Here is a 22,969-nt window from a genome sequence, read left to right as displayed (position 1 = left end):
CTTTAATTCTTTGATTTGCACTTATTTTTTACAATTCTTAAATGACTGGATTAGAGAATGTGTCTTGATACTTGCCATCTGTCAAGTATATATTAACTCTCCCATACTGCCCATCTGATATTTGTTATAAAAAGTTAACTTCCTCTATAATATAAAAATAAATTTTACACCAGCTTAAAATGGAGACTGCTTTGTTTGCTAAATCAATCATTAGGCTTCATGAATTTTCCTGTTCCATAAAGATGTTGAATAAAGAAGAGAAAAAATATGCAACAAATTTTATTTAGCATAATCAGTCCCAACATTCAGCACAAAAAGAGCTTACAGAAGATAGAAAGTACATTAATAAAAGCCAGTCTTTTACCAAAAGAAAACAGAAAATATATTATTGATTCAAAATATTTTACACTTGAATGATAAACTGCAATAACTTATTCTGGGTACCTACTGATAAAGAGAAAGAAAGAGGAAAAAAGAATGCTTTAAGAACTCAATCTCCAGCTGATTTGAGAAGTCAGTAGAGGTCACTGAGACCAGCAGTCTTTCTTGCTTTTTGCATTAGTGCTCTCAGCTGGAACTGTTTACGCGACAGAAGACGTACATGCTGGGAGGAGGGAAATGGTTCAAGGATTAGAATGGTCCAGGCAGTTTGTAACCTAAACGGGATTCAAAAAGCTGAAGCCTATAAAAATATATCTGTCCCTGCTTGGCTGAGAGGATCAGCATGAATAACACAGGATGTTACCCTAGCAAAATTAAGTCTCTCTTGTGCATCTTTTCCCAAGATGTGTCTGTCACTCAGGTCAGAGCTGGAGACTTCTTAGGCCTCCAGCTTATACCCAGCCATTCAAGTGTTTACATTTGGTTCAAGAGTAGCTTTGCCACTTTCTCAGGCAAGATCAGCAGCTGACTCAATGCAGAGACACTATTTCTACAGCCACGACCCAACAGAGCAATACTCAAACTTGGCTTACTGGATCTTTGTGTCTGCATAGTAGCATTAAGCTTGATACAGCCCTCATTCAGGACTCTAGAATTAGGAGGGCAGGCTAATTAATATAGGGCTGCTTGACCTGGAAAAATAGCTAGATAAATGAGGGTGGGGGGGCTACAGTAGTTATTACTTTCAATTTGATTGTGCCTTCTCACCTGTAGAATAGTAAAAACTCGAGGCTGGGGAGTGGGAGCAACAGGCAGATAAGTACAGGGGTCCACTTTTCTTCCCTTACTTCAAATTGATGCGCTGCTTGTAACCATGTATAAACCCTGTAGATTTTGTAGTTTTCAAGGTTGGTGCCTCTAAAACACAAGTTTCAAATTCTGAGAAGCAGTGAGTTAGACATACCTTCAGGAACACATCCAGATCTATCACTCCCCGCCTCAAGGCTTCTCCCAGGTAAAAAATAGTGTCTTCAATAGCATTTTCCTCTGCATACAGATTTAGGATCTGTTTGTACAGCGGGGCTGTGGGAATGATAACTTCATCAATATCATTATTTTCAGACTGATTTTCCATTTTCTCCAGAGCAGAACTTAGTTCTTCATCCTTCTTTCTCAAAAGTTCTATGTTTTTATCAACCTCAGCCTGAAAACAGAATAATTTAAGCATGATGATTTCATATTTATGCATAATTACCTGCTTGTCAACTTCACAGACCTTATATAATATTTCACAAGAGGCTGGAGCAGGGGTAGATAGCATAATGGTTATATACAAAGAAACTTTCATGCCTGAGGCTCCGAAGTCCCAGGTTCAATATCCCACAACACCATAAAGCAGAGCTGAGCATTACTCTGATTAAAATAAACTAAAATTCCTATAGTTACATCAAGTACAATACAGTCCTCCTCTGAGTCAAAATATCCTCCAAGGTGAAAAAGCAAACAAAATGCTCTAAATGCCATGGAATACTTAATGAACAAATTCCAAATATAAGCTCCACTTTTATCAAGAGAATCTTTACTCAAATGATTAGAGAAACATTTTCTGAACTCTTACTATATCAACAATGTCCAGAGCCACTAAAGGACATAGAGAATACCTTGGGAGGGGGGTTCGGGTGGTGGCACACCAGGTTAAGTGCACATAGTATAGAGTGTAAGGATCCCAGTTTGGGGCCCTGGCTCCCCACCTGCAGGGGGGTTGCTTCACAAATGGTGAAGCAGGTCTGCAGGTGTCTATCTTTCTCTCCTCTCAATTTCTTTGCTCTACTCAAACTAAAAACGGCCACAGGAGCAGTAAATTCATAGTGCAGGCACAAAGCCCCAGCAATAACCCTGGAAGCGAAAAATAAAATAAAAAATAAAAAAAATAACATGGCATGGCTATAATTCAGTCTAAAACCCATAACCACTCAATGACTTACTACTTCTTGATCTAAACGGGTAACCATCTCTTCCAGTTTCTGGTGACCTTTTTTCAGGTCTTCCTCTGTTCGTTTTAAGGCATTGAGTTCTGCCTGGGCACGATCCATTTCCTCCTTCATCCGCCATCTCAGTTTGTCACTGACTGCTGAGATGAGGGAAGCTCGAATGGTGTCTTCACTGATTGTGCCATCCCTACTTGGCCCTGCAAAAGAAATAGGCAAAACTCTTGTTTCCTAAGCTTTCTTAAATAAGAGCCTCCAGAAAATAGGACAAAATAGCTGGCATTTTCAAAGTAAGAGAAAATGTTACTTCATCAAAAATGTTAAAATTTGAGTTGATTCAGAAATACTCTCCCTGTAAGACACTAATATTATTTTTTTTTAATTTTGTTTTATAATTTTTAAAAAATCTTTATTTGATAGACAGCCAGAAATTGAGAGGAAGGGGGAGATAGAGAGACACCTGCAGCATTGCTTCAGCACTTGTCAAGTTTCCACTTGCAGGTGGGGACTGGGGACTCGAACCTTAGTTCTTGCGCACTATAACATGTGCGCTCAACCAGGTGCACCACCAACCGGCCCCACAAATATTATTTTTTTAAAATTATTTATTCACTTTTGTTGCCCTTGTTGTTTATTGTTTTTGTTATTGATGTCGTCATTGTTGGATAGGACAGAGAGAAATGAAGAGAGGAGGGGAGAGAAAGATAGACACTTGCAAACCTGCTTCACAGCTTGTGAAGCAATTCCCCTGCAGGTGGGAAGCCGGGGGCTCGAACCAGGATCCTTCCTCTGGTCCTTGTGCTTTATGCCACGAGCGTGCACTTAACCTGCTGTGCTACCGCCCGACTCCCACAAATATTCTTACTGACCTACTGTCTTTACTTACAGTCCCCAACAGTGAGGAACAGTAAAAGTTATCTGAAGCCAATGAAACATTGGAATTTTTTTGTAATTAGCCTGAAAACGTTCATGCACGTCACAGGGAAACACTGGTGTATTCTAGAATTAAGAGCTGGCAAACTGCCATGCTTCAAGTCCCCACACACTAATCTTTACTTATTCAGAGTCAGATTTCACAAGTGTTTCCACAATTCTAGGTTAGTAGTAACTGAGCCCCAGCTGTAACCCTGGTGGCAAAAACAAAAAAAACCCAAAAAACCTGTTGTTCAATTACTAAAGATTACGTATTTAATTTCCCCCAGAAAGAAGGCAGTGTAAACTGAATCCTTATGTCAAGTGTATGTACATGGTAAAGGTTTTTTTTAAGGCCACCTATCTATATATCATCATAGGCAAAGCAGTTTCCTTTTACTCCTCTAGTAGGAAATACTTAACCTATGTTGTGATGTTTTTCACCAGTTAGATTTTATACTTTTTGATATGTAAATAAGTATATTCTCCTCACTACTTACCAGAGTTATGGCTGAATTAGTAAGTATATGGAGGATAACAATGGACTATTCTGGGCTTGGGGAGACAGCATAATGTTTCTGCAAAAGACTTTCACACCTGAGGTTCTGGCTCAATCCCCAGCAACACCGTAAGCCAGAGCTGAGCAGTGCTCTGGTTCTGGTGTGACCCCTATGGACAACTCTAGAAATGGACGAACCCCCATGACCCTGCAATTCCTCTCCTGGGGATGTATTCTAAGGAACCAAACACACCCATCCAAAAAGATCTGTGTGTGCCTATGTTCATAGCAGTACAATTTGTAATAGCCAAAACATGGAAGCAACCTAGGGGTCCACCAGAGGAGTGGCTGAGAAACTTATGGTATACACACAATTAGATGTTACTTAGCTATTAAAAGTGATGAATCCACCTTATTTTATTTTTTTCCCCATTTTTTGTTGACCTTGTTGTCATTATTGTCATTGGTGTTGTTATTGTTGGACAGGACAGAGAGAAAGGAGGGGAGACGGGGTGGGGGTGGAAAGCTGGGGGCTCAAGCCAGGATCCTTAATGCTGGTCCTTGTGTTTCGCTCCATGTGTGTTTAACCCAATGCACTACTGCCTGGCCCCCAAGATCCACCTTCTTCACCACATCTTGGGTAGATCTTGGAGGAAGGAATCATGTTGAGTGAGATCAGCCAGAAAGAGAAGGGTGAATATGGGATGACAGCATTCTCAGAAGTTGAGAAATAAGGAGAAACAAAGCAGAACTTGGGTCTGGGTTTGGTGTATTGCACCAAAGTAAAGGACTCTGGGGCAGGGGTGTGTGTCTGGGAAGGTACTTTTTAGGTCCTGATGCACTATGGTGGAGGAGGACCTCGGTGGTAGGTTAGTGTTTTGCAGAAAACTGAGAAATTTTCACATGTATTAACTGTGTTTACTGTTAACTATAAACCATTACTCTCCCCAACTAAAAAAATTTTTTTTCTAGGAGAAAAAACATTCTGAGGCCACGTGGTGGTGCACCCAGTTATGTGCACATATTATCATGTGCAGGGCCTGGGTTCAAGTCCCTGCTCTGCCCCTCCCCCAAGCTTCATGAGTGATGAGGAAGGTTTGTAGGTCTCTTTCTCCCCCTCAATATTTCTCTGTCCTATCCAATAAAACAAAGAAAAATATTAAAAACAAAAAAAAATGGGGTACTTTAATTATTATTTTTATTATTGGTTGTCACCAGGGCTTCACTATTCTAAGCCAACTTTTTCAGACAGGAAGAGAGATACAGAGAGAGGGAAAGATACTACAGCCCTGAAGAGTGATAGGGGCCAGGCTTGAACCTGAGTCATGTGCATTGCAAAGTAGGCACGCTACGCAGATCAGCTGTCTTACTGGGTCCAGGCTATTGAATTTAAGTTGATTAGGTAACTGCTAACCTTAGCAGCAGCAGTTTTTGTAGAATGGTATAAGGGAAATCAGAATTCAGAAGCAAAGACAAGTCATCTTATGGTAACAGGAATACAGCAGATATGATGGAACTGGTGGTGACAGCAGTATTGGGGTGTGGGGGTAAGAAGAGGGCAGTATACAGAAGTTCTCGTACTGTATGAACTTCCAGCTGAAGAAAGCTACACTGCCAAAAATATAATAACCGTTGTCTTTTTCTTTTAAAAGATGCTCATGTTCTTACATATAACCAGTTAAGAACATCTTATCTCTCAGTGGTTGACCTTTTATTTATTCCCTTTCTGCCCTTGTTTTATTGTTGTTACTGATGAAGTCATTGTTGGATAGGACAGAAAGAAATGGAAAGAGGAGGGGAAGACAGAGAAGGGGAGAGAATGATAAGACACCTGCAGACCTGCTTCACTACCTGTGAAGCGACTCTCCTGCAGGTGGGGAGCCAGGGGCTCGAACCGGGATTCTTATGCCGGTCCTTGTGCTTTGCGCCACCTGCGCTTAACCCACTGCGCTACCGCCCAACTTCCAGTAGTTGGCCTTTTATAAGGTTCAGTGACACCCAGTAAACACTGATTAAGTTGGTCTAATTGTTTGTGATAATCAGGAAACAAGACCAAAGTCTCATGCATGTGCTCTACAGATAAGCCAATGCTCCAGTCTAATTTTTATTTTACATTTTGAAAAAGAGAGAAGGGGGGAGAGAAAGGGAAAGGAGAGAGAAAAGTGAGACCTAAGTATCACTCCATCATTCATGGGGTTCTACCAATTTTGCCTTTGGTGCTATCATAAGCTGGTGTGGATGGAACCCAGGGCCTCACGCATGGAGGACATATGCATTGCTGAACCACTTCCCAAACACCCAGAGTTAAAAAGTTCATTTATGTGACAAGTCACCAAGTTTTATAGATAAAATGAACATAAAAGGTTTTCCTCTGAGTAAGAATAGTACTCTAATAGTTCACATATATCTGCGAAATGTGCTTCTTATGACAGGAGACTTTTTTTTATGTGGAGAAATAACAGTGTTGAAGGGTACTTACCAACAGTGGTCACAGGAGGCTGGGAAGGGTACTGGGAACTTGTTGTGGCAGGATATGGACCTCCAGGTGGGTAAGGGCAGCCTGGGTAACCACTGTTGAATAGAACAAAAAACATTCAATGGTAAGACAACCGAACACACTGTCATCTTTAAAATGTTTATTCAAGGGAGTCAGGCGGTAGCGTAGCAGGTTAAGCGCACGTGGCGCCAGGCGCAAGGACTGGCCTAAGGACCCCGGTTGGAGCCCCCAGCTCTCCACCTGCAGGGGAGTCGCTTCAGGCGGTGAAGCAGGTCTGCAGGTGTCTATCTTTCTCTCCTCTTCTCTGTCTTCCCCTCCTCTCTCCATTTCTCAGACCTATCCAACAACAACATCAATAACAATAACCCCAACAACAATACAACAACAAGGGCAACAAAAGGGGAAAAAAAAAAAATCAGCCTTCAGGAGCAGTGGATTCATGGTACAGGCACCAAGCCCCAGCAATAACTGGAGGGAAAAAGAATGAATTCCAAAGTAGATTGCCCCAAACTCCAGAGTCAGCTTACATATAAGCATTGAGAAGGGCTCTTCTGTAACTTAGATCTAAATATTTAAAATATGCAGATAGTAATATTTAAGATACACATAATATAATATTTAAGATGCAGATAATAATACTTAAAATATGCAAGTATCTTTCTCTCCCTCTGTCTTCCCCTTCTCCATTTCTCTGTCCTATCCAACAACGACATCAATAACAACAATAATAACTACAACAACAATAAAAAACAAGGGCAACAAAAGGGAAAATAAATAAATATAAAAATTTTTTTAAAAGGTTTATTCAGAAGTCAAGGATGTGACTCAGTGGTAAAGACCATGCCCTGCACGTGTGAAACCCTAAATTCAGTACTCAGTAACACCCCCATGATAGGGTGGTGCTCTGGTTGTTTTTTTTTCCTGACTGTCTTTAAAAAAATAAAAAACAGGGTCGGGCGGTGGCGCAGTGGGTTAAGCACATGTGGCACAAAGCGCAAGGACCAGCGTAAGGATCCCAGTTCGAGCCCCTGGCTCCCCACCTGCAGGGGAGTCGCTTCACAGGCAGTGAAGCAGGTCTGCAGGTGTCTGTCTTTCTCTCCCCCTCTGTCTTCCCCTCCTCTCTCCATTTCTCTCTGTCTATCCAACAATGAACGACATCAACAATGGCAATGATAACCATGAGGCTACAACAACAAGGGCAACAAAAGGGGGAAAAATGGCCTCCAGGAGCAGTGGCTTCATGGTGCAGGCACTGAGCCCAGCAACAACCCTGGAGGAAAAAAAAAAGAAAAATAAAAGAAAATAAAAAACAAAACTAAAAATTAAATACTTATAGAAATGAATTTCAGAGTTCATTCATGATGTTAAACTCGACATGTCATTGTCTTACCAGTTTTAAAGCTATGGGTGTCCATTCCAGAAAATTCTACAGAAATTTCATTTATGACACTGAATTTGCTTTTAAAAACTCTACTAATTTGTGTTAGTACAATAATACCCAGAATAAAGCAGACTGTCTTAAATCAGAGCATATCTTAAAATATTGGGTTGCTGGAGAAGTCATGATGCATTTCTGCATAGAAACACAGAGAAGTATATAAAGACTTTTCCAACAACTCAGCAGTAAACCTGGTGAAACAATGGCATTCATCTCCCAATGGAAGATCCAAAGAAACAAGCAGAGAGCTTACACTGATTCAAGCAGTTTAATTATGAACACACAATGATAAAGGTCCAGTATTTGCATATAAAATGCAATATAATTGGAGGTTCAGGCTTTCAAGGTAGAAGAATCTGGGTTCAACTCCCTAGTCAGCTGCTAATCAGGCACAAATCTATTTACTGAGGGGGGAGAGAGAGAGACAGAGAGAGACAAAACATCACTGATACATATGGTGGGGATCAAACTCAGGAGCCATGCTTAAGTATAGCACTTTAGCCAAAGTGCCACCTACTGGGCCATCATTTTTTGAAAAAAGAGTGCTTAATAAGGGTGGGGGTACACAGCACAATGGCTATGCAGACTCTCATGTCTGAGACTCCGTCAAGTCCCAGGTTCAATCCCCCCCCACACCACCATAAGCCAGAGCTGAGCAGTGCTCTGGTTTAAAAAAAAAAAAAAGTGCATAATAACAGAGAGCTTGCGTTCAGGTGTGGCCCTAGTGGTTTTAAACAGAATTTTCCAATGCTCTTATGCTCCTTCTTCTTTATGTACATCTTCAAAATGTACTATTTAAGCAACTACCCTGCAGTGTCTAATGTAGGCATTAATGTATGAATCTTTTTTCTTCAAGATGGTAAACCTCAAACTAGGGCACAGTTGCCATTAGTCTTGACAGGACAAAGGAAATAGCAAATACCCATAAAAGCTCAGGAGAAGGCAGTCAGAGAGCTGGGACAGTGATTAAAGCAGCACACTTCTAAGTATGAGATTCTAAATTCAAGACCCAGCATTATATGCCAGAGTGATGCTCTGGTTTATTCTCTCTCAAATTAAAAATAAACAAAAACACACAGCAGATGTGCAGTGGAAAAAATCAGTATCAGCTAAAGAAGGTCAGGAGAGGTTTTGTGAAATCTGTAGCACCTACGGAAGTTGAACAATGGAGGCTGGCAAGATAGCTCAGCTCATCTCACCTCAAGCCATGGGAACACTAGAGCACTGGGGGAGCTTTGATGCTGTGGTGTGGTAAGTTTTGTCTTTCTCTGAAAAAGCCAGCTCAGAGCAGTGAAGCCCTGGTGGTAACGACGAGATTAAAGAACCTTTTTTCCACTTTTATTTTCTCTAGTTCCCTTCCAAAGCCCACCTCTGGAAAATATTACTAGATTTCCACTAAACAAGTAAACATTTAAAACACAATTTAGTAATTATCAGTGATTTTGTTGAGAATAGACTGATTTCACTGTTAACTTTCCTGTGTACACCATGCTATTATCAAATGATGAAGGTTAGTAGCACATAATCAAATTGAACAAATACTATGAGGATAAGAATGACTTTATCATAGGAATTATTGACTGGTTCCCTGTAATTTATAGAAAAGCTAAGTTTTTTTTAAAGGATATAGAATTCCAGCCCCTTAACTAAATTCATTAGTATTCAATTAAGCTGTAACACAGTGAAACTTCATTTCTCTAGAATAGAAAAAAATATATTTGATATCTGTACAAATACTGTAAAATTCTACTAGTAAACCAAAATGTACTTTCCACTAAACTGAAACTATTAGGTTGTCAGAAAAATCATGATGCATTTTTGTATAGAAAAACAGAAAAAATGTTATGACTTTTCCAACAACCCAATGTATTTTAATACCCTAGTTTAGCATTCACTTTTTTGACTCTATAACAGAATTTATAGTGCAATTGTTCAGAAGATAATTTTTCATTACCTGGGATTGGGAGGATATCCAGATGGATATGCAGAGATTCCACTTGGCATGCCTGGCATGTAGGAAGCTAAAAACAATTTTTGACATTTTAAAATACTATTGTCCTAGATAATATAGGTTATAAGACATACATCACTGTCAAACCACAGCAAAATTCCATACAGTTAAAGACTCAAATTTCAACACCAAAATAAGACAAAAAACTCCAAACACATTAGCTCTTTACTTTGAATAGTAAATATCTCCAAATCACATACTATTCAAATTATTAAAAGTGAGTTACAGCAGCACTTGTGATAATTCCAAAAAGAAATAACTGGCTAACGGGTCAACTTTACAAGTTCTCAAGCATTCCATCACCTGAGACAGGAGCTGGTTCAATCTGAAATCCAGAGGTTACTCTGCTTTTCTTGGGCCCAAGGTTAGCTTCTTGGGAAGAGGCCTCTTTATTACATCCAAGAAATCTTTTACTTAACTGTTGACCAGTTGGCACAGCTAGCTTTGTTGGTTTGAATAAGGACTTAAAAAAACTTCAAATTACTATGGAAAGTCCCATACAAAACTTATATGAAGCTAGACTAGTTAAAAGATCAGAAACAGTAGCAGAAAAAAAAAGCTTCAAATCAATAGACTTTATTTATTTAATTTATTAATGAAGAATGATAGGCTGAGAAAGAAAGAACCAGATATCACTCTGGTACATGTACTGCTGGGGATTGAACTCCGGACCTCAAACTTGAGAGTCAACACTTTATCCACTGTACCACCTCCCAGACCACTCCAATAGACTTTAAAAATGCTTTACATACACTTTAAAGAGAAAAGTAATGAGGGGCCCAGAAAGTGGCACAGTAGGTAAGGCACTGCACTGTCTCCATGAATCCCAAATTCAATCCCCAGCACTTCTTGTGCCAGAGTGATGGTCTCGTTCTCTCCTTTCCCATAAATATATAAATCCGAGAGAGACAGAACACGATACAGAATTAAGGTCTGTGGTGCCAAAAGAATAACCAATGTAGGGAAGAAAAAAAAAAAAGGAAGCTAATTTTAAGATTAGTTGCAAATGCTTTCTGAAAATTTACTCTTACTAAAAAAGTTCTTGGTAATGATGGGGCTATCGGTGGAGGCTGACAGGTGGGCGTGGCTTGTGGCATATAGTGGGCCTGGGGCTCAGCATCAGGCTGAGTAGACAAGAGTCTGGCCACATTGCACAGCCCTTCAAAAAAAGGCAGGGGTGGGTGGGGCTCCCAGGTGTTGTAAATCAGGCTGATTATCCCGCCAGGGTCCAGGGTGGGCGGGGCTCCCAGGTGCCATGAGTCAGGCTGACTAGGCTAGCAAGCTTCTGAGGTGGGCAGGGTCCCAAAAAAAAACAAAGAAAAAAAAAGTTCTCATTGAATACAATGAATTAGTCTTTAGTTCACTCAGTAAACATCTTAAGTGTTTTCTATGTGAGAGGCATTGGGAAATTGATGAAGGAGAGAACAGAAAGTTTGTGGGCTTCAGTTGTCTACAGTCCATGGAAAAAACAAGGCAAGGAGTACTGGCCTGGGAGGTGGCACTGTGGATACAGTGTGGGGTCCTCAAGCAGAAGACCTAGATTCCATCCTGGCAACACCTCTGCTGAGAAATACTCTGATCTTTCTCTCTCCTCTTTTCATTAATAAGTCTTTTTAAAAAGCAAGCAAAGGATGGGGTAGATAGCATAATGGTTATGCAAAGAGATTCAACTCGAGGGCGGGTGTAGTGCAGCGGGTTAAGCGCAGGTGGACCAGCCTAAGGATCCAGGTTCAAGTCTCTGGTTCCCCCACCTGCAAGGGGGTTGCTTCACAAGGGGTGAAGCAGGTCTGAAACGGTTTTATCTTTCCTCCTTTCTGTCTTCCCCATCTCTCTCGATTTCTCTCTGTCCTATCCAACAAAGACAGTAATAACAACAATAACAACGATAAACAAGGGCAACAAAAGAAAAAAAAAAGGCCTCCAGGAGCCATGGATTCGTAGTGCAGGCACCGAACCCAGCAATAACTCTATAGAGGCAAAAAGTAAAATAAAAAATAATAATAAAAATAAAAAAAGAGACTCAACTCTCCTGCCGGGGCTCCAAAGTCCTAGGTTCAACTTTCCTCACCACCATAAGCCAGAGCTGAGCAGTGCTCTGGAAAAAAAAAAAAAAAAAAAAAAAAACAAAGAAACCAAAACAAGCAAGAAATAATATGGAAAGATGTTATGACCAAGGACTTATAGAATGTTATATAAAGAATTATAAGGTAGCTCATCGAGACTTAGAGGTTAAGGGTAAACAAAATGATCTAGCCAAGCAGCAGTTTATGAAGGTTTAAGGGCAAGTGTAGAATCTTCAAGGAATAAAATTTTAAAGTAAAAAAACACAAGTTTGTGTGCATGTGTGTGGGAGTATGCTGGACTCTTAAGTCCAAGTCCTTAGAAGTCTACCAGAGTTGTTGAGCATATATTTCCAAGTACCAATGTTCACTTTTCTTGCTAAAAAATGTATAAATGTGGTAAGTAAATCTTTTCATTAGGACAACGTTGAATGTTATTTCAGAAAGGGGGAATAACACTACTGAAAATATCACAATTACTTGACTCCATAAAAATTTTTTTTCTTCCCAGACACAAAGCACAGTAGAACTTTATGAACATCAAGAAATGGGTGTCAGTAACAACACAATTACTCCATGCTGGTTTCCCTCTCATGATAAACCAACATCTCTTACACACAAGCAGTTTCCTCACCATTATAACCAATTCTCCTTTTCTAGGTCCTAAAATACTAGTAATTTCACCAGTCTTCAATACAGGGCTGGGAAGACAGCAAATAATGGGGAGAAGTAACTTCAGTGTCAGAATAAAATGGAATACTACTATATATTAACATACAGGGCTACTGAACCACGAGGATTAAATCAGAATGGGCATAAAGTGGTTAGCTAAATTTCCTATTGAATGTTATCACTTAATATATATTGAATATTAACTGTCAAAAAATGATGTTTATTTCACATGAGCTAGGAAAGATAATTGCAGAGAGAGAGAGCTTTTCACTCAAGTACATGCAGCACTAGAAACCAAACCAGGAACCTTAGGCATTCAAGTTCTATGCTCTACTAACTTCAACTATTTTCTGGCCACTGGTCATATACTTTTTAAATATGACTTAACTAACTCAAACATCACTCTAAAAGTAAGGACATTTTGAGGGGTGGAAAGATGGTTTAGCAGCAGACTGTATGCATGAGGCCCCGCACTCAATTCCTGACACTGCATAGAAACAATACAAACAGAACAAGTGGCATCATGAATGACAGAGCACCTTTAGCCAGACTCACAAAACAAAACAGGGAGAAGACCCAAATAAATCAGATAGTAAATGAAAGAGGAGATATCACAACAGACACCGCAGAAATTCAACATATCATGCGAGGCTTCTATGAACAACTATATGTCACCAAGCTAGAGAACCTGGAAGAAATGGATGATTTCCTAAATACCTACCAACATCCAAAACTAAGTAAAGAGGAAGTGGATAACATGAACAGGCCCATCACAGCTAACGAAATTGAAAGTTATTAAAAATCTACCCAAAAATAAAAGTCCTGGACCAGATGGTTTTACAAATGAATTCTACAAAACCTTTCAAAGAAGAACTAATACCTCTACTTTTAAAAGTCTTCCAGAAGATTGAAGACACTGGAATACTCCCTGCCAGCTTTTATGAAGCAGACAGGGACACAACCAAAAAAGAAAACTACAAACCAGTATCTCTGATGAACATAGATGCGAAAATACTGAACAAAATTCTAGCCAACCGGATACAGCAGTATATTAAAAAGATAGTTCATCATGACCAAGTGGGGTTTATGCCAGGCATGCAAGGTTGGTTTAATATACATAAATCAATCAATGTGATCCACCACATCAACAAAAGCAAGACCAAAAACCACATGGTCATATCAATAGATGCAGAGAAAGCCTTTGACAAAATACAACATCCCTTTATGATCAAAACACTACAAAAAATGGGAATAGATGGAAAATTCCTCAAGATAGTGGAGTCTATATATAGCAAACCTACAGCCAACATCATACTCAATGGTGAAAAACTGGAAGCATTTCCCCTCAGATCAGGTACTAGACAGGGCTGCCCACTATCACCATTACTATTCAACATAGTGTTGGAAGTTCTTGCCATAGCAATTAGGCAGGAGAAAGGAATTAAAGGCATACAGATTGGAAGAGAAGAAGTCAAACTCTCCCTATTTGCAGATGACATGATAGTATACACAGAAAAACCTAAGGAATCCAGCAAGAAGCTTTTGGAAATCGTCAGGCAATACAGTAAGGTGTCAGGCTACAAAATTAACATTCAAAAGTCAGTGGCATTCCTCTATGCAAACACTAAGCTAGAAGAAGTTGAAATCCAGAAATCAATTCCTTTTGCTATAGCAACAAAAACAATAAAATATCTAGGAGTAAACCTAACTAAAGAAGTGAAACACTTATATACTGAAAATTATGAGTCACTACTTAAGGAAATTGAAAAAGACACAAAGTGGAAAGATATTCCATGTTCATGGGTTTGGTAGAATTAACATCATCAAAATGAATATACTACCCAGAGCCATATACAAATTTAATGCTATCCCTATCAAGATCCCAAGCACATTTTTAGGAGAATAGAACAAATGCTACAAATGTTTATCTGGAACCAGAAAAGACCTAGAATTGCCAAAACAATCTTGAGAAAAAAGAACAGAACTGGAGGCATCACACTCCCAGATCTCAAACTGTATTATAGGGCCATTGTCATCAAAACTGCTTGGTACTGGAACATGAACAGACACACTGACCAGTGGAATAGAACTGAGAGCCCAGAAGTGAGCCCCCACACCTATGGACATCTCATCTTTGACAAAGGGGCTCAAACGATTACATGGGGAAAGCAGAGTCTCTTCAACAAATGGTGTTGGAAACAATGGGTTGAAACATGCTGGGAGTCAGGCGGTGGCGCAGTGGGTTAAGCGCACGTGGCGCAAAGCGCAGGGACCGGCGTAAGGATGCCAGTTCGAACCCCCAGCTCCCCACCTGCAGGGGAGTCGCTTCATGGGCGGTGAAGCAGCTCTGCAGGTGTCTATCTTTCTCTCCTCTCTCTCTCTGTCTTCCCCTCCTCTCTCCATTTCTCTCTGTCCTATCCAACAACAAAGCAACGTCAACAATGGCAATGATGACCGCAATGAGGCTGCAACAACTAGGGCAACAAAAGGGGAAAAATGGCCTCCAGGAGCGGTGGATTCATGGTGCAGGCACCGAGCCCAGCAATAACCCTGGAGGGGAAAAAAAAAAAAAAAAAAAGAGGAAACATGCAGACGAATGAAACTAAACCACTGTATTTCACCAAATACAAAAGTAAATTCCAAGTGGATCAAGGACTTGGATGTTAGACCACAAAATATCAGATACTTAGAAGAAAATATTGGCAGAACTCTTTTCCGCATAAATTTCAAAGACATCTTCAATGAAACGAATCCAATTACAAAGAAGACTAAGGCAAGTATAAACCTATGGGACTACATCAAATTAAAAAGCTTCTTCAAGCAAAAGAAACCACTACCCAAACCAAGAGACCCCTCACAGAATGGGAGAAGACCTTTATATGCCATACATCAGATAAAAGTTTAATAACCAACATATATAAAGAGCTTGCCAGACTCAACAACAAGACAACAAATAACCCCATCCAAAAATGGGGGGAGCATGTTCAGCGAGGAAGCAATTACAGAAGCCAGACCTTCTACCTTCTGCAACCCTCAATGACCCTGGGTCCATGCTCCCAGAGGGATAGAGAATGGGAAAGCTATCGGGGGAGGGGGTGGGATATGGAGATTGGGCGGTGGGAATTGTGTGGAGTTGTACCCCTCCTACCCTATGGTTTTGTTAATTAATCCTTTCTTAAATAAAAAAAATTAAAAATAAAAATAAATAAAAATAAAAAAAAAACAAAAATGGGGGGAGGACATGGACAGAATATTCACTACAGAAGAGATCCAAAAGGCTGAGAAACACATGAAAAAATGCTCCAAGTCTCTGTCAGAGAAATGCAAATAAAGACAACAACAAGATAACCACTTCACTCCTGTGAGAATGTCATACATCAGAAAAGGTAACAGCAGCAAATGCTGGAGAGGGTGTGGGGTCAAAGGAACCCTCCTACACTGCTGGTGGGAATGTAAGTTGGTCCAACCTCTGTGGAGAACAGTCTGGAGAACTCTCAGAAGGTTAGAAATGGACCTACCCTATGATCCTGCAATTCCTCTCCTGGGGATATATCCTAAGGAACCCAACATATCCATCCAAAAAGATCTGTGTACACATATGTTCTTGGCAGCACAATTTGTAATAGCCAAAACCTGGAAACAACCCAGGTGTCCAACAACAGATGAGTGGCTGAGCAAGTTGTGGTATATGTACACAACGGAATACTACTCAGCTGTAAAAAATGGTGACTTCATCGTTTTCAGCTGATCTTGGATGGACCTTGAAAAAATCATGTTGAGTGAAATAAGTCAGAAACAGAAGGATGAATATGGGATGATCTCACTCTCAGGCAGAAGTTGAAAAACAAGATCAGAAAAGAAAACACAAGTAGAACCTGAAATGGAATTGGCGTATTGCATCAAAGTAAAAGACTCGGGGGTGGGTGGGTGGGGGAGAATACAGATCCAAGAAGGATTCAGAGGACCTAGTGGGGGTTGTATTGTTATACGGGAAACTGGGGAATGTTATGCATGTACATACTATTGTACTTACTGTTGAATGTAAAACATTAATTCCCCAATTAAAAAAATAATAAAACAATTATTAAAAAAAAAGTGAGGAAGCCATATTGCATTTCCCCCTCCACGCTCCCATCCTTCTTAATTTCTGTCTCTAGCCAAGATTTAAAAGAGAGAAAGAGAGAGAGGGAGAAAGAAAAAAAGAAAGCCAATTTTAGTGCTCCATCCCAACTGGTAGATTCATTATGCAGACACTGAGTCCCAGCAATAACCTTGGTGGCAAAGGAAAATAAATAGGACAGATGAGAGAGATAGTACAGAACCACCCTGCAACCCATGGTACATTTATTGTTTTATTACCTTTATTTATTTCTTGGATAGAGACAGCCAGAAATTGAGAGGGAAGGAGTTGATAGGGAGACACAGAGACACCTGCAGCACTGCTTCACCACTCATGAAGCTTTGCCCCTGCAGATGAGGACCAGGGGCTTGTCTTTGCATACTGTAACGTGTGTACACCAGGTGTCAACCAGGTGTACCACCACCTGATCTTCCTATGGTATTTCATTCTTTTCTTTTCTCTTTCACTGCTTAGCTCTGGTTTATGGTGGTGCAGGTGATTGAACCTGGGACTTTGGAACCTCAGGCATGAGAGTCTGTTTGCATATCCATCATGCTATCTACCCCACCCTGTTTTTGTTTTTTTTTTAAGATTTTATTTATTTATTTATTTATTTATTAATGAGAAAGATAGGAGAGAGAGAAAGAACCAGACATCATTGTGGTACATGTGCTGCTAGGGATCGAACTTAGGACCTCATGCTTGAGAGTCCAATGCTTTATCCACTGCGCCACCTCCTGGATCACTCTTTTTTACCAGAGTACTGCTAAGCTCTGATTTGTGGTGGTGCCAGGGATTGAACCAGACTCTGGAGCCTCATGAATAAGAATATCTTTGCACAACTATTAAGCTATCTACCCCTGCCCTCATGATATTTTTTTAAAATTTATTTATTTATTCCCTTTTGTTGCCCTTGTTGTTGTTTTATTGTTGTAGATATTCTTGTTGTCATCGTTGTTGGATAGGACAGAGAGAAATGGAGAGAGATGGGGAAGACAGAGAGGGGGAGAGAAAGACAGACACCTGCAGACCTGCTTCACCGCCCGGGAAGCGACTCCCCTGCAGGTGGGGAGCCGGGGGCTCGAACCGGGATCCTTAGGCTGGTCCTTGCGCTTTGCGCCACGTGCGCTTAACCCGCTGCGCTACCGCCCGACTCCCCCTCATGATACTTTTATGTGGTGTCAGGGCACAATATACTGGAGTCTACGGAATGCTATCTCCCAATCCAATAGTTAATTCTTTTCTTTTAATATGTTTTAACTTTATTTAATTTGATAGGACAGAGAAATTGAGAAGGAAGGGGAGCAGGGAAGGAGCAAGATACTTGCAGCACTGCTTCACTGCTTGTGAAAATTTCTCCTTGCAGGTGAGGACTGGGGATTGTACGCAGGTCCTTGAGCATGGCAACATGTGCACTTCACTAGATGTGTCACCACAGCCCCCCCCCCCATGAGTGACTTCTTTAGTGAGATCACTTCTAGAATGTTGCAGTTAAAATGATAATATAGGGGAGTCGGGCGGTAGTGCAGCTGGTTAAGTGAATGTGGCATGAAGCGCAAGGACCGGCCTAAGGATCCCGGTTCGAGCCCCCAACTCCCCACCTGCAGGGGAGTCGCTTCACAGGCAGTGAAGCAGGTCTGCAGGTGTCTGTCTTTCTCTCCCCCTCTTTGTCTTCCCCTCCTCTCCCCATTTCTGTTTGTCTTATCCAACAATGACGACATCAATAACAATAATTACAACAATAAAAAATGATAATATAAAAGTAAAAGAACTTCAGGTTAAACTGTTGCTTAGGAGATAGCCCAATTGTCTAAGTGGTAAATGGTGTTCTAACTTAAAGCTATTAAACAAGAAAGACAAGGCTAGGAAGTATCTGCATTTTCAAACATAAAGCAAGATTCTTTAACTTCAGGTGTTAAAGCCAACAGGATGTATTAAGATAAAAACAAATTTCTAGCCCAAAAAGAATCACTAGAATTTTTAAAAAGCTATGTTCCAAATCCAAGCTGATTGTAAGAAGGCAGGGAGAGAAAAGAGAATGAGCTCAGAACAGTCTTTCTGCTAGTTTTCCACTCAGGAATTGGAAAACAAATTTGTACTTGTAACAATAAAAATTCTGTAATCAACACTTTCTCAGTAAAGTGATACTGGAATAAAAGGGAAAAAAAGAGCATGAGAGGATTTTCATCAGGAGAAAACTGAAAGTAACTAACTCTGGTCAGTCATAATCGTAAGATTTATTTAAAAAAAAAAAATCACAATTCAAACCACAACCAAATTAAGTCAAAACAAGTACAACCAACTCTAAATTATCTAAATTACCCAGGTTAATTTTAAAGTACTGCTTAAGACTTATAAGACTTATCTTAACCCAGAAATAAAGTGTACCAACTAGAGGTGAATTGGTACTGACTCCATGCCCACAATTCTTCCACACAGGGTATAATAGTGAATTGGCTTACTAAAGAGAATGAATCTGCGAGCTAGATATCCAATTGTGTATACCTAGAATAGCCAAATATAAATGATTTAGTTGACTATAACTGAGTCATGTGCAAAGAAAAAGGAAAGGTCACTCTACCTTTCCATTTATGTTTCTGAGATAATCAAATAAGGCTATTCCGTGGTATGCATAGTTTAAAAAAACTCTAGCCCTATTCAGCATTCTTTCTCTTTCTTTTTGGAACCTAGCACACCAATATTTAAACATCTACCTACAAATGAAAGCCCAACTGCCAGTCTTTGATGGGAATCTGTACATGCAGATGTGAGGGCTCAGAACACCTCCAAAAAGTCCACTAACTTGATATGCTAAAAAGCAAAATGAAGTCATTAAATGTTTTTGCAAGGTTTTATTTATAAAAGTTTTAAAAAAAATCAAATTTTAACTCTACTTACTATTTGGTGGCCCTGTTGCCTGGTACGGTGGGTAGGATGCTGAAATAGTGGGGCGAGAAAAGACTGGAGGTTCATCTCCAAACACCACAATCATGACCTGAATCAGCCCCAACAAATCTGATTGTGGCTAAAGACAGAAAACACATTAAGTCAGCTACAGATTGTTTTTCAGCAAGAGAAAAAGGCTGCCCATGTTTCCTCAATGCTCGATTCAGCCCAGTAAATTCTCTTTGTAGGCCCACAAACATGATAATTTCTTTAATTAACAAAGTTAAGTTATTAAGTGTAGTAAGGCTGTTGTTTCATGTGTATAACAGTGTATGACAAAAGTAAGTCAGATAGTAGCACTCTTTAATGATTCCATATAGCGAAAAAAAACTGAAGAAAAAAATAAAATTAAGTATTCTGGTACAAATTCAGGAATAGATGTAAGCAATAGTAAAAAACTATTACTGAAGGTCTTTAAAAGATAAGGATACCTTAGAAACACATGTCCTTACATTATGCAAAAAATGTTATTAAAAGATCTTTAACTGTATCAGAGTGAGAAAATGCTTGTTTTTCCATATGAGTTGCTAAATTTTTCTTGCAAATATCTATTGAAAACCAACTTAAGACAAAGTATACTCTGCAAAATTGTTCAAACTGGATTGAGCCTTCCATTTCACCCCTTAATATCTGCTTATATCTCATATATTTCATCCATGAGTCCATCAGGTTCTGAATTGCAATTTAATCATTTTTACCTTTATGACTTCTCTTCATATAGAAGTTCATTAACAATATTCACCTCTCCAAAGTACCAAATTTCTATTTTATTTTTCCAATACGGTTTTGATTTATGGATGACAATAATATTGTGTGTGTATACAATGCAATACTACTCAGCTATAAAAAATGGTGACTTCACCGTTTTTAGCTGATCTTGGATGGACCTTGAAAAATTCATGTTAAGTGAAATAAGTCAGAAACAGAAGGATGAATATGGAATGATCTCACTCTCAGGCAGAAGTTGAAAAACAAGATCAGAAGAGAAAACACAAGTAGAACCTGAACTGGAATTGGCGTATTGCACCAAAGTAAAAGACTCTGGGGTTGTGGGGGGTGGGGGGAAGAAGGGTGAGAATACAGGTCCAAGAAGGATGACAGAGGACCTAGTGGGGGTTGTATTGTTATATGGAAAAACTGAGAAATGTTATGCATGTACTAACTATTGTATTTACTGTCGAATGTAAAACATTAATTCCCCAATAAAGAAATTTAAAAAAATTGTGTGTGTATATATTAACACACATATACACACATTTTTTTTTTCCTTTCTTTTTTGACATCAGGGTTATTGCTGGGGCTTGGTGCTCTTTACAACTGCACTGTTCCAGATAACCTTTTTTTTTTTTTTTCTAGTAGGGAGTGAGAAGTGGGAGGCAGGGGAGACAGCAAGAAAAGACACCTATAGCACTGCATGTGAAGCTTCCCTCGAGCAGGTGGGAACTAGAGGCTTCAAGTTCGGTCCCTGCACATGGTAAAGTGTGCATTCTGCCAGCTGTGCTACCACTTAGCCCTGACAATAACATTGTTTTATTTTATTTTTTAAGAGTTTATAGAGACTTTTCTTCCTCTTCTTTGTCATCAGGGTTATTGCTGGGGCTTGATGCCAGCACACAAATCTACCACTCCCAGCGGCCATTCTTCTTCTTTTTTTTTTTTTGATGAGAGAAATTGAGAGGGGTAGAGAAGATAGAAACAGAGAAAACGGGCCGGGGTGGTGGCACACCTGGTTGAGCACACGTGTTACAATGTACAAGGACCCAGGTGGAAAGCTTCACAACTGGTAAAGCAGTGCTGCAGGTGTGTCTCTTACCCTCTCTATTCCTCCCTTCCCTCTCAATTTCTGTCTCTATCCAATAAATAAATAATTTTAAAAAACTTAAGAGAGAAAACAGATCTACTTCACCACTTGTCAAGTATCTCCCCTACAAGGAGGGAGCAGGGGCTTGAACCCAAATCCTTGCACGTGGTAATGTGCACTTAACAAGGGTGCCACTGCCTGGCCCCCAAATATAACATTTTAGATAGCTTCCTATAAAAACTTGTTGATTCCCACTGTTACTATATCTTTTTTTAAAAAATATTTATTTTATTCCCTTTTGTTGTCCTTGTTGTAGTTATTGTTGCTGTTATTGATGTCATTGTTGTTGATATCGTTGTTGGATAGGACAGAGAGAAATGGAGAGAGGAGGGGAAGACAAGAGAGGAGGGAAAGACACCTGCAGACCTGCTTCACCATTTGTGAAGTGACTCCCCTGCAAGTGGGGAGCTGGGGGCTCAAACCAGGATTATTATGCCGGTCCTTGCGCTTTGCGCCATGTGCGCTTAACCCACTGCACTACTGCCCGACTCCCTGCTATATCTTTTTTTAAGGACTTAAAATCCCTATTTTCTTTACTTTGGATAGAGGCAGAATTTGAGGGAGACAGAAAAGGGGGGAGGGAGATATATAGATTGATTTGTAGCACTTTTTTGACACTTGTCAAGCTTCCCCTGCCCCCACAACTGGGGACTGGGGACATGAACCCAGGACCTTGTGCACTGTAATATATGCATTCAACCAGGTTTACCCCTACCTGGCCTCTTCTATACCTTTCTTTAGTCTGTGAATTTATATGCTGATAAATCCATCATTTGAGCTTTTAACATCTATTATTCTATTTTTCCATTTTAAGATTTTGCTTGGTTTCTTTTTAATACAATTCTCCATCTTAAACATGTCAGTTACTAGAAGTTTCAAGCACATGTCTGGTAACTGTTTTCAGGAGGGGAGGGGACTTGTTTCTATTGTCTTTTTTCTTCAGTACCCTTTTTTCTTTTAACTGGCACCAGGGTTATCTCTGGGGCTCAGTGCCTGTACTGCAAATCCATTATTCATGGCAGTCATTTTGTTTTTCTTTAAATTTTATTTGAGAGGACAGAGGGAAAAGGGGTAGAGAAGATAGATAGATAGATAGGGTGTGAAGGATACCTGTAGACCTATTTAACCGCTTGTGAAGCATCCCTCCCTGCAAGTGGAGAGCAGGACTCGAACCCTGGTCCTTATGCATGGTAACATGTGCACTCAACCAGGTGCACCACTGCCTCCCCCTCCCTCCATGTACTTCACAACTGTATCCTATTCAAGAAAAATTATAGACGACAGAATATATATATATATATATATATATATATATATATATATATATATATATCCCTCAAGCAAGGATTCATTCAGCCTATCTTCACAGGCAGTACTTGAGAATCATCATCTTAACATAATCAAGAACTGGGATGGTTTGAGTTTTAGCTTTTGTTAAGACTCACTCTACCTGGGTTCCCATGCCTGGACGTGCTCTTCCAGCAGTGTCAATTAAAAGCTAAGGATGTTTACTACTGATACACTTTTTCCTATTGCCTCAACCAGAGATGGTTAAGTTGGCTGTATTTTCCAGAGGTTTTCTGC

General features: G+C 39.9%; 1 protein-coding gene across 2 annotated transcripts in view; it reads right to left on the bottom strand.

The window, feature by feature from the left end:
* Positions 1 to 263: 263 nt before the first annotated feature.
* TSG101 (tumor susceptibility 101) overlaps positions 264 to 22,969 on the bottom strand; it is a 37,868-nt gene continuing 15,162 nt past the window's right edge. For both annotated transcript variants that reach the window (XM_007515867.2, XM_060177061.1), the window contains 6 exons: positions 19,477 to 19,603; positions 9,670 to 9,736; positions 6,260 to 6,351; positions 2,367 to 2,569; positions 1,346 to 1,585; positions 264 to 604 (listed from right to left, as the gene is read on the bottom strand). In XM_007515867.2, the coding sequence (XP_007515929.1) occupies positions 515 to 604; positions 1,346 to 1,585; positions 2,367 to 2,569; positions 6,260 to 6,351; positions 9,670 to 9,736; positions 19,477 to 19,603 (819 nt within the window). In that variant the 3' untranslated portion in view covers positions 264 to 514. The remainder of the gene's footprint in view (positions 605 to 1,345; positions 1,586 to 2,366; positions 2,570 to 6,259; positions 6,352 to 9,669; positions 9,737 to 19,476; positions 19,604 to 22,969) is intronic.

Source organism: Erinaceus europaeus, chromosome 17, assembly GCF_950295315.1.
Source record: "Erinaceus europaeus chromosome 17, mEriEur2.1, whole genome shotgun sequence".
Taxonomy (NCBI): domain Eukaryota; kingdom Metazoa; phylum Chordata; class Mammalia; order Eulipotyphla; family Erinaceidae; genus Erinaceus; species Erinaceus europaeus.
The sequence above is the reverse complement of the archived record's forward strand: the minus strand, read 5'-3'. Positions and strand labels throughout refer to the sequence as shown.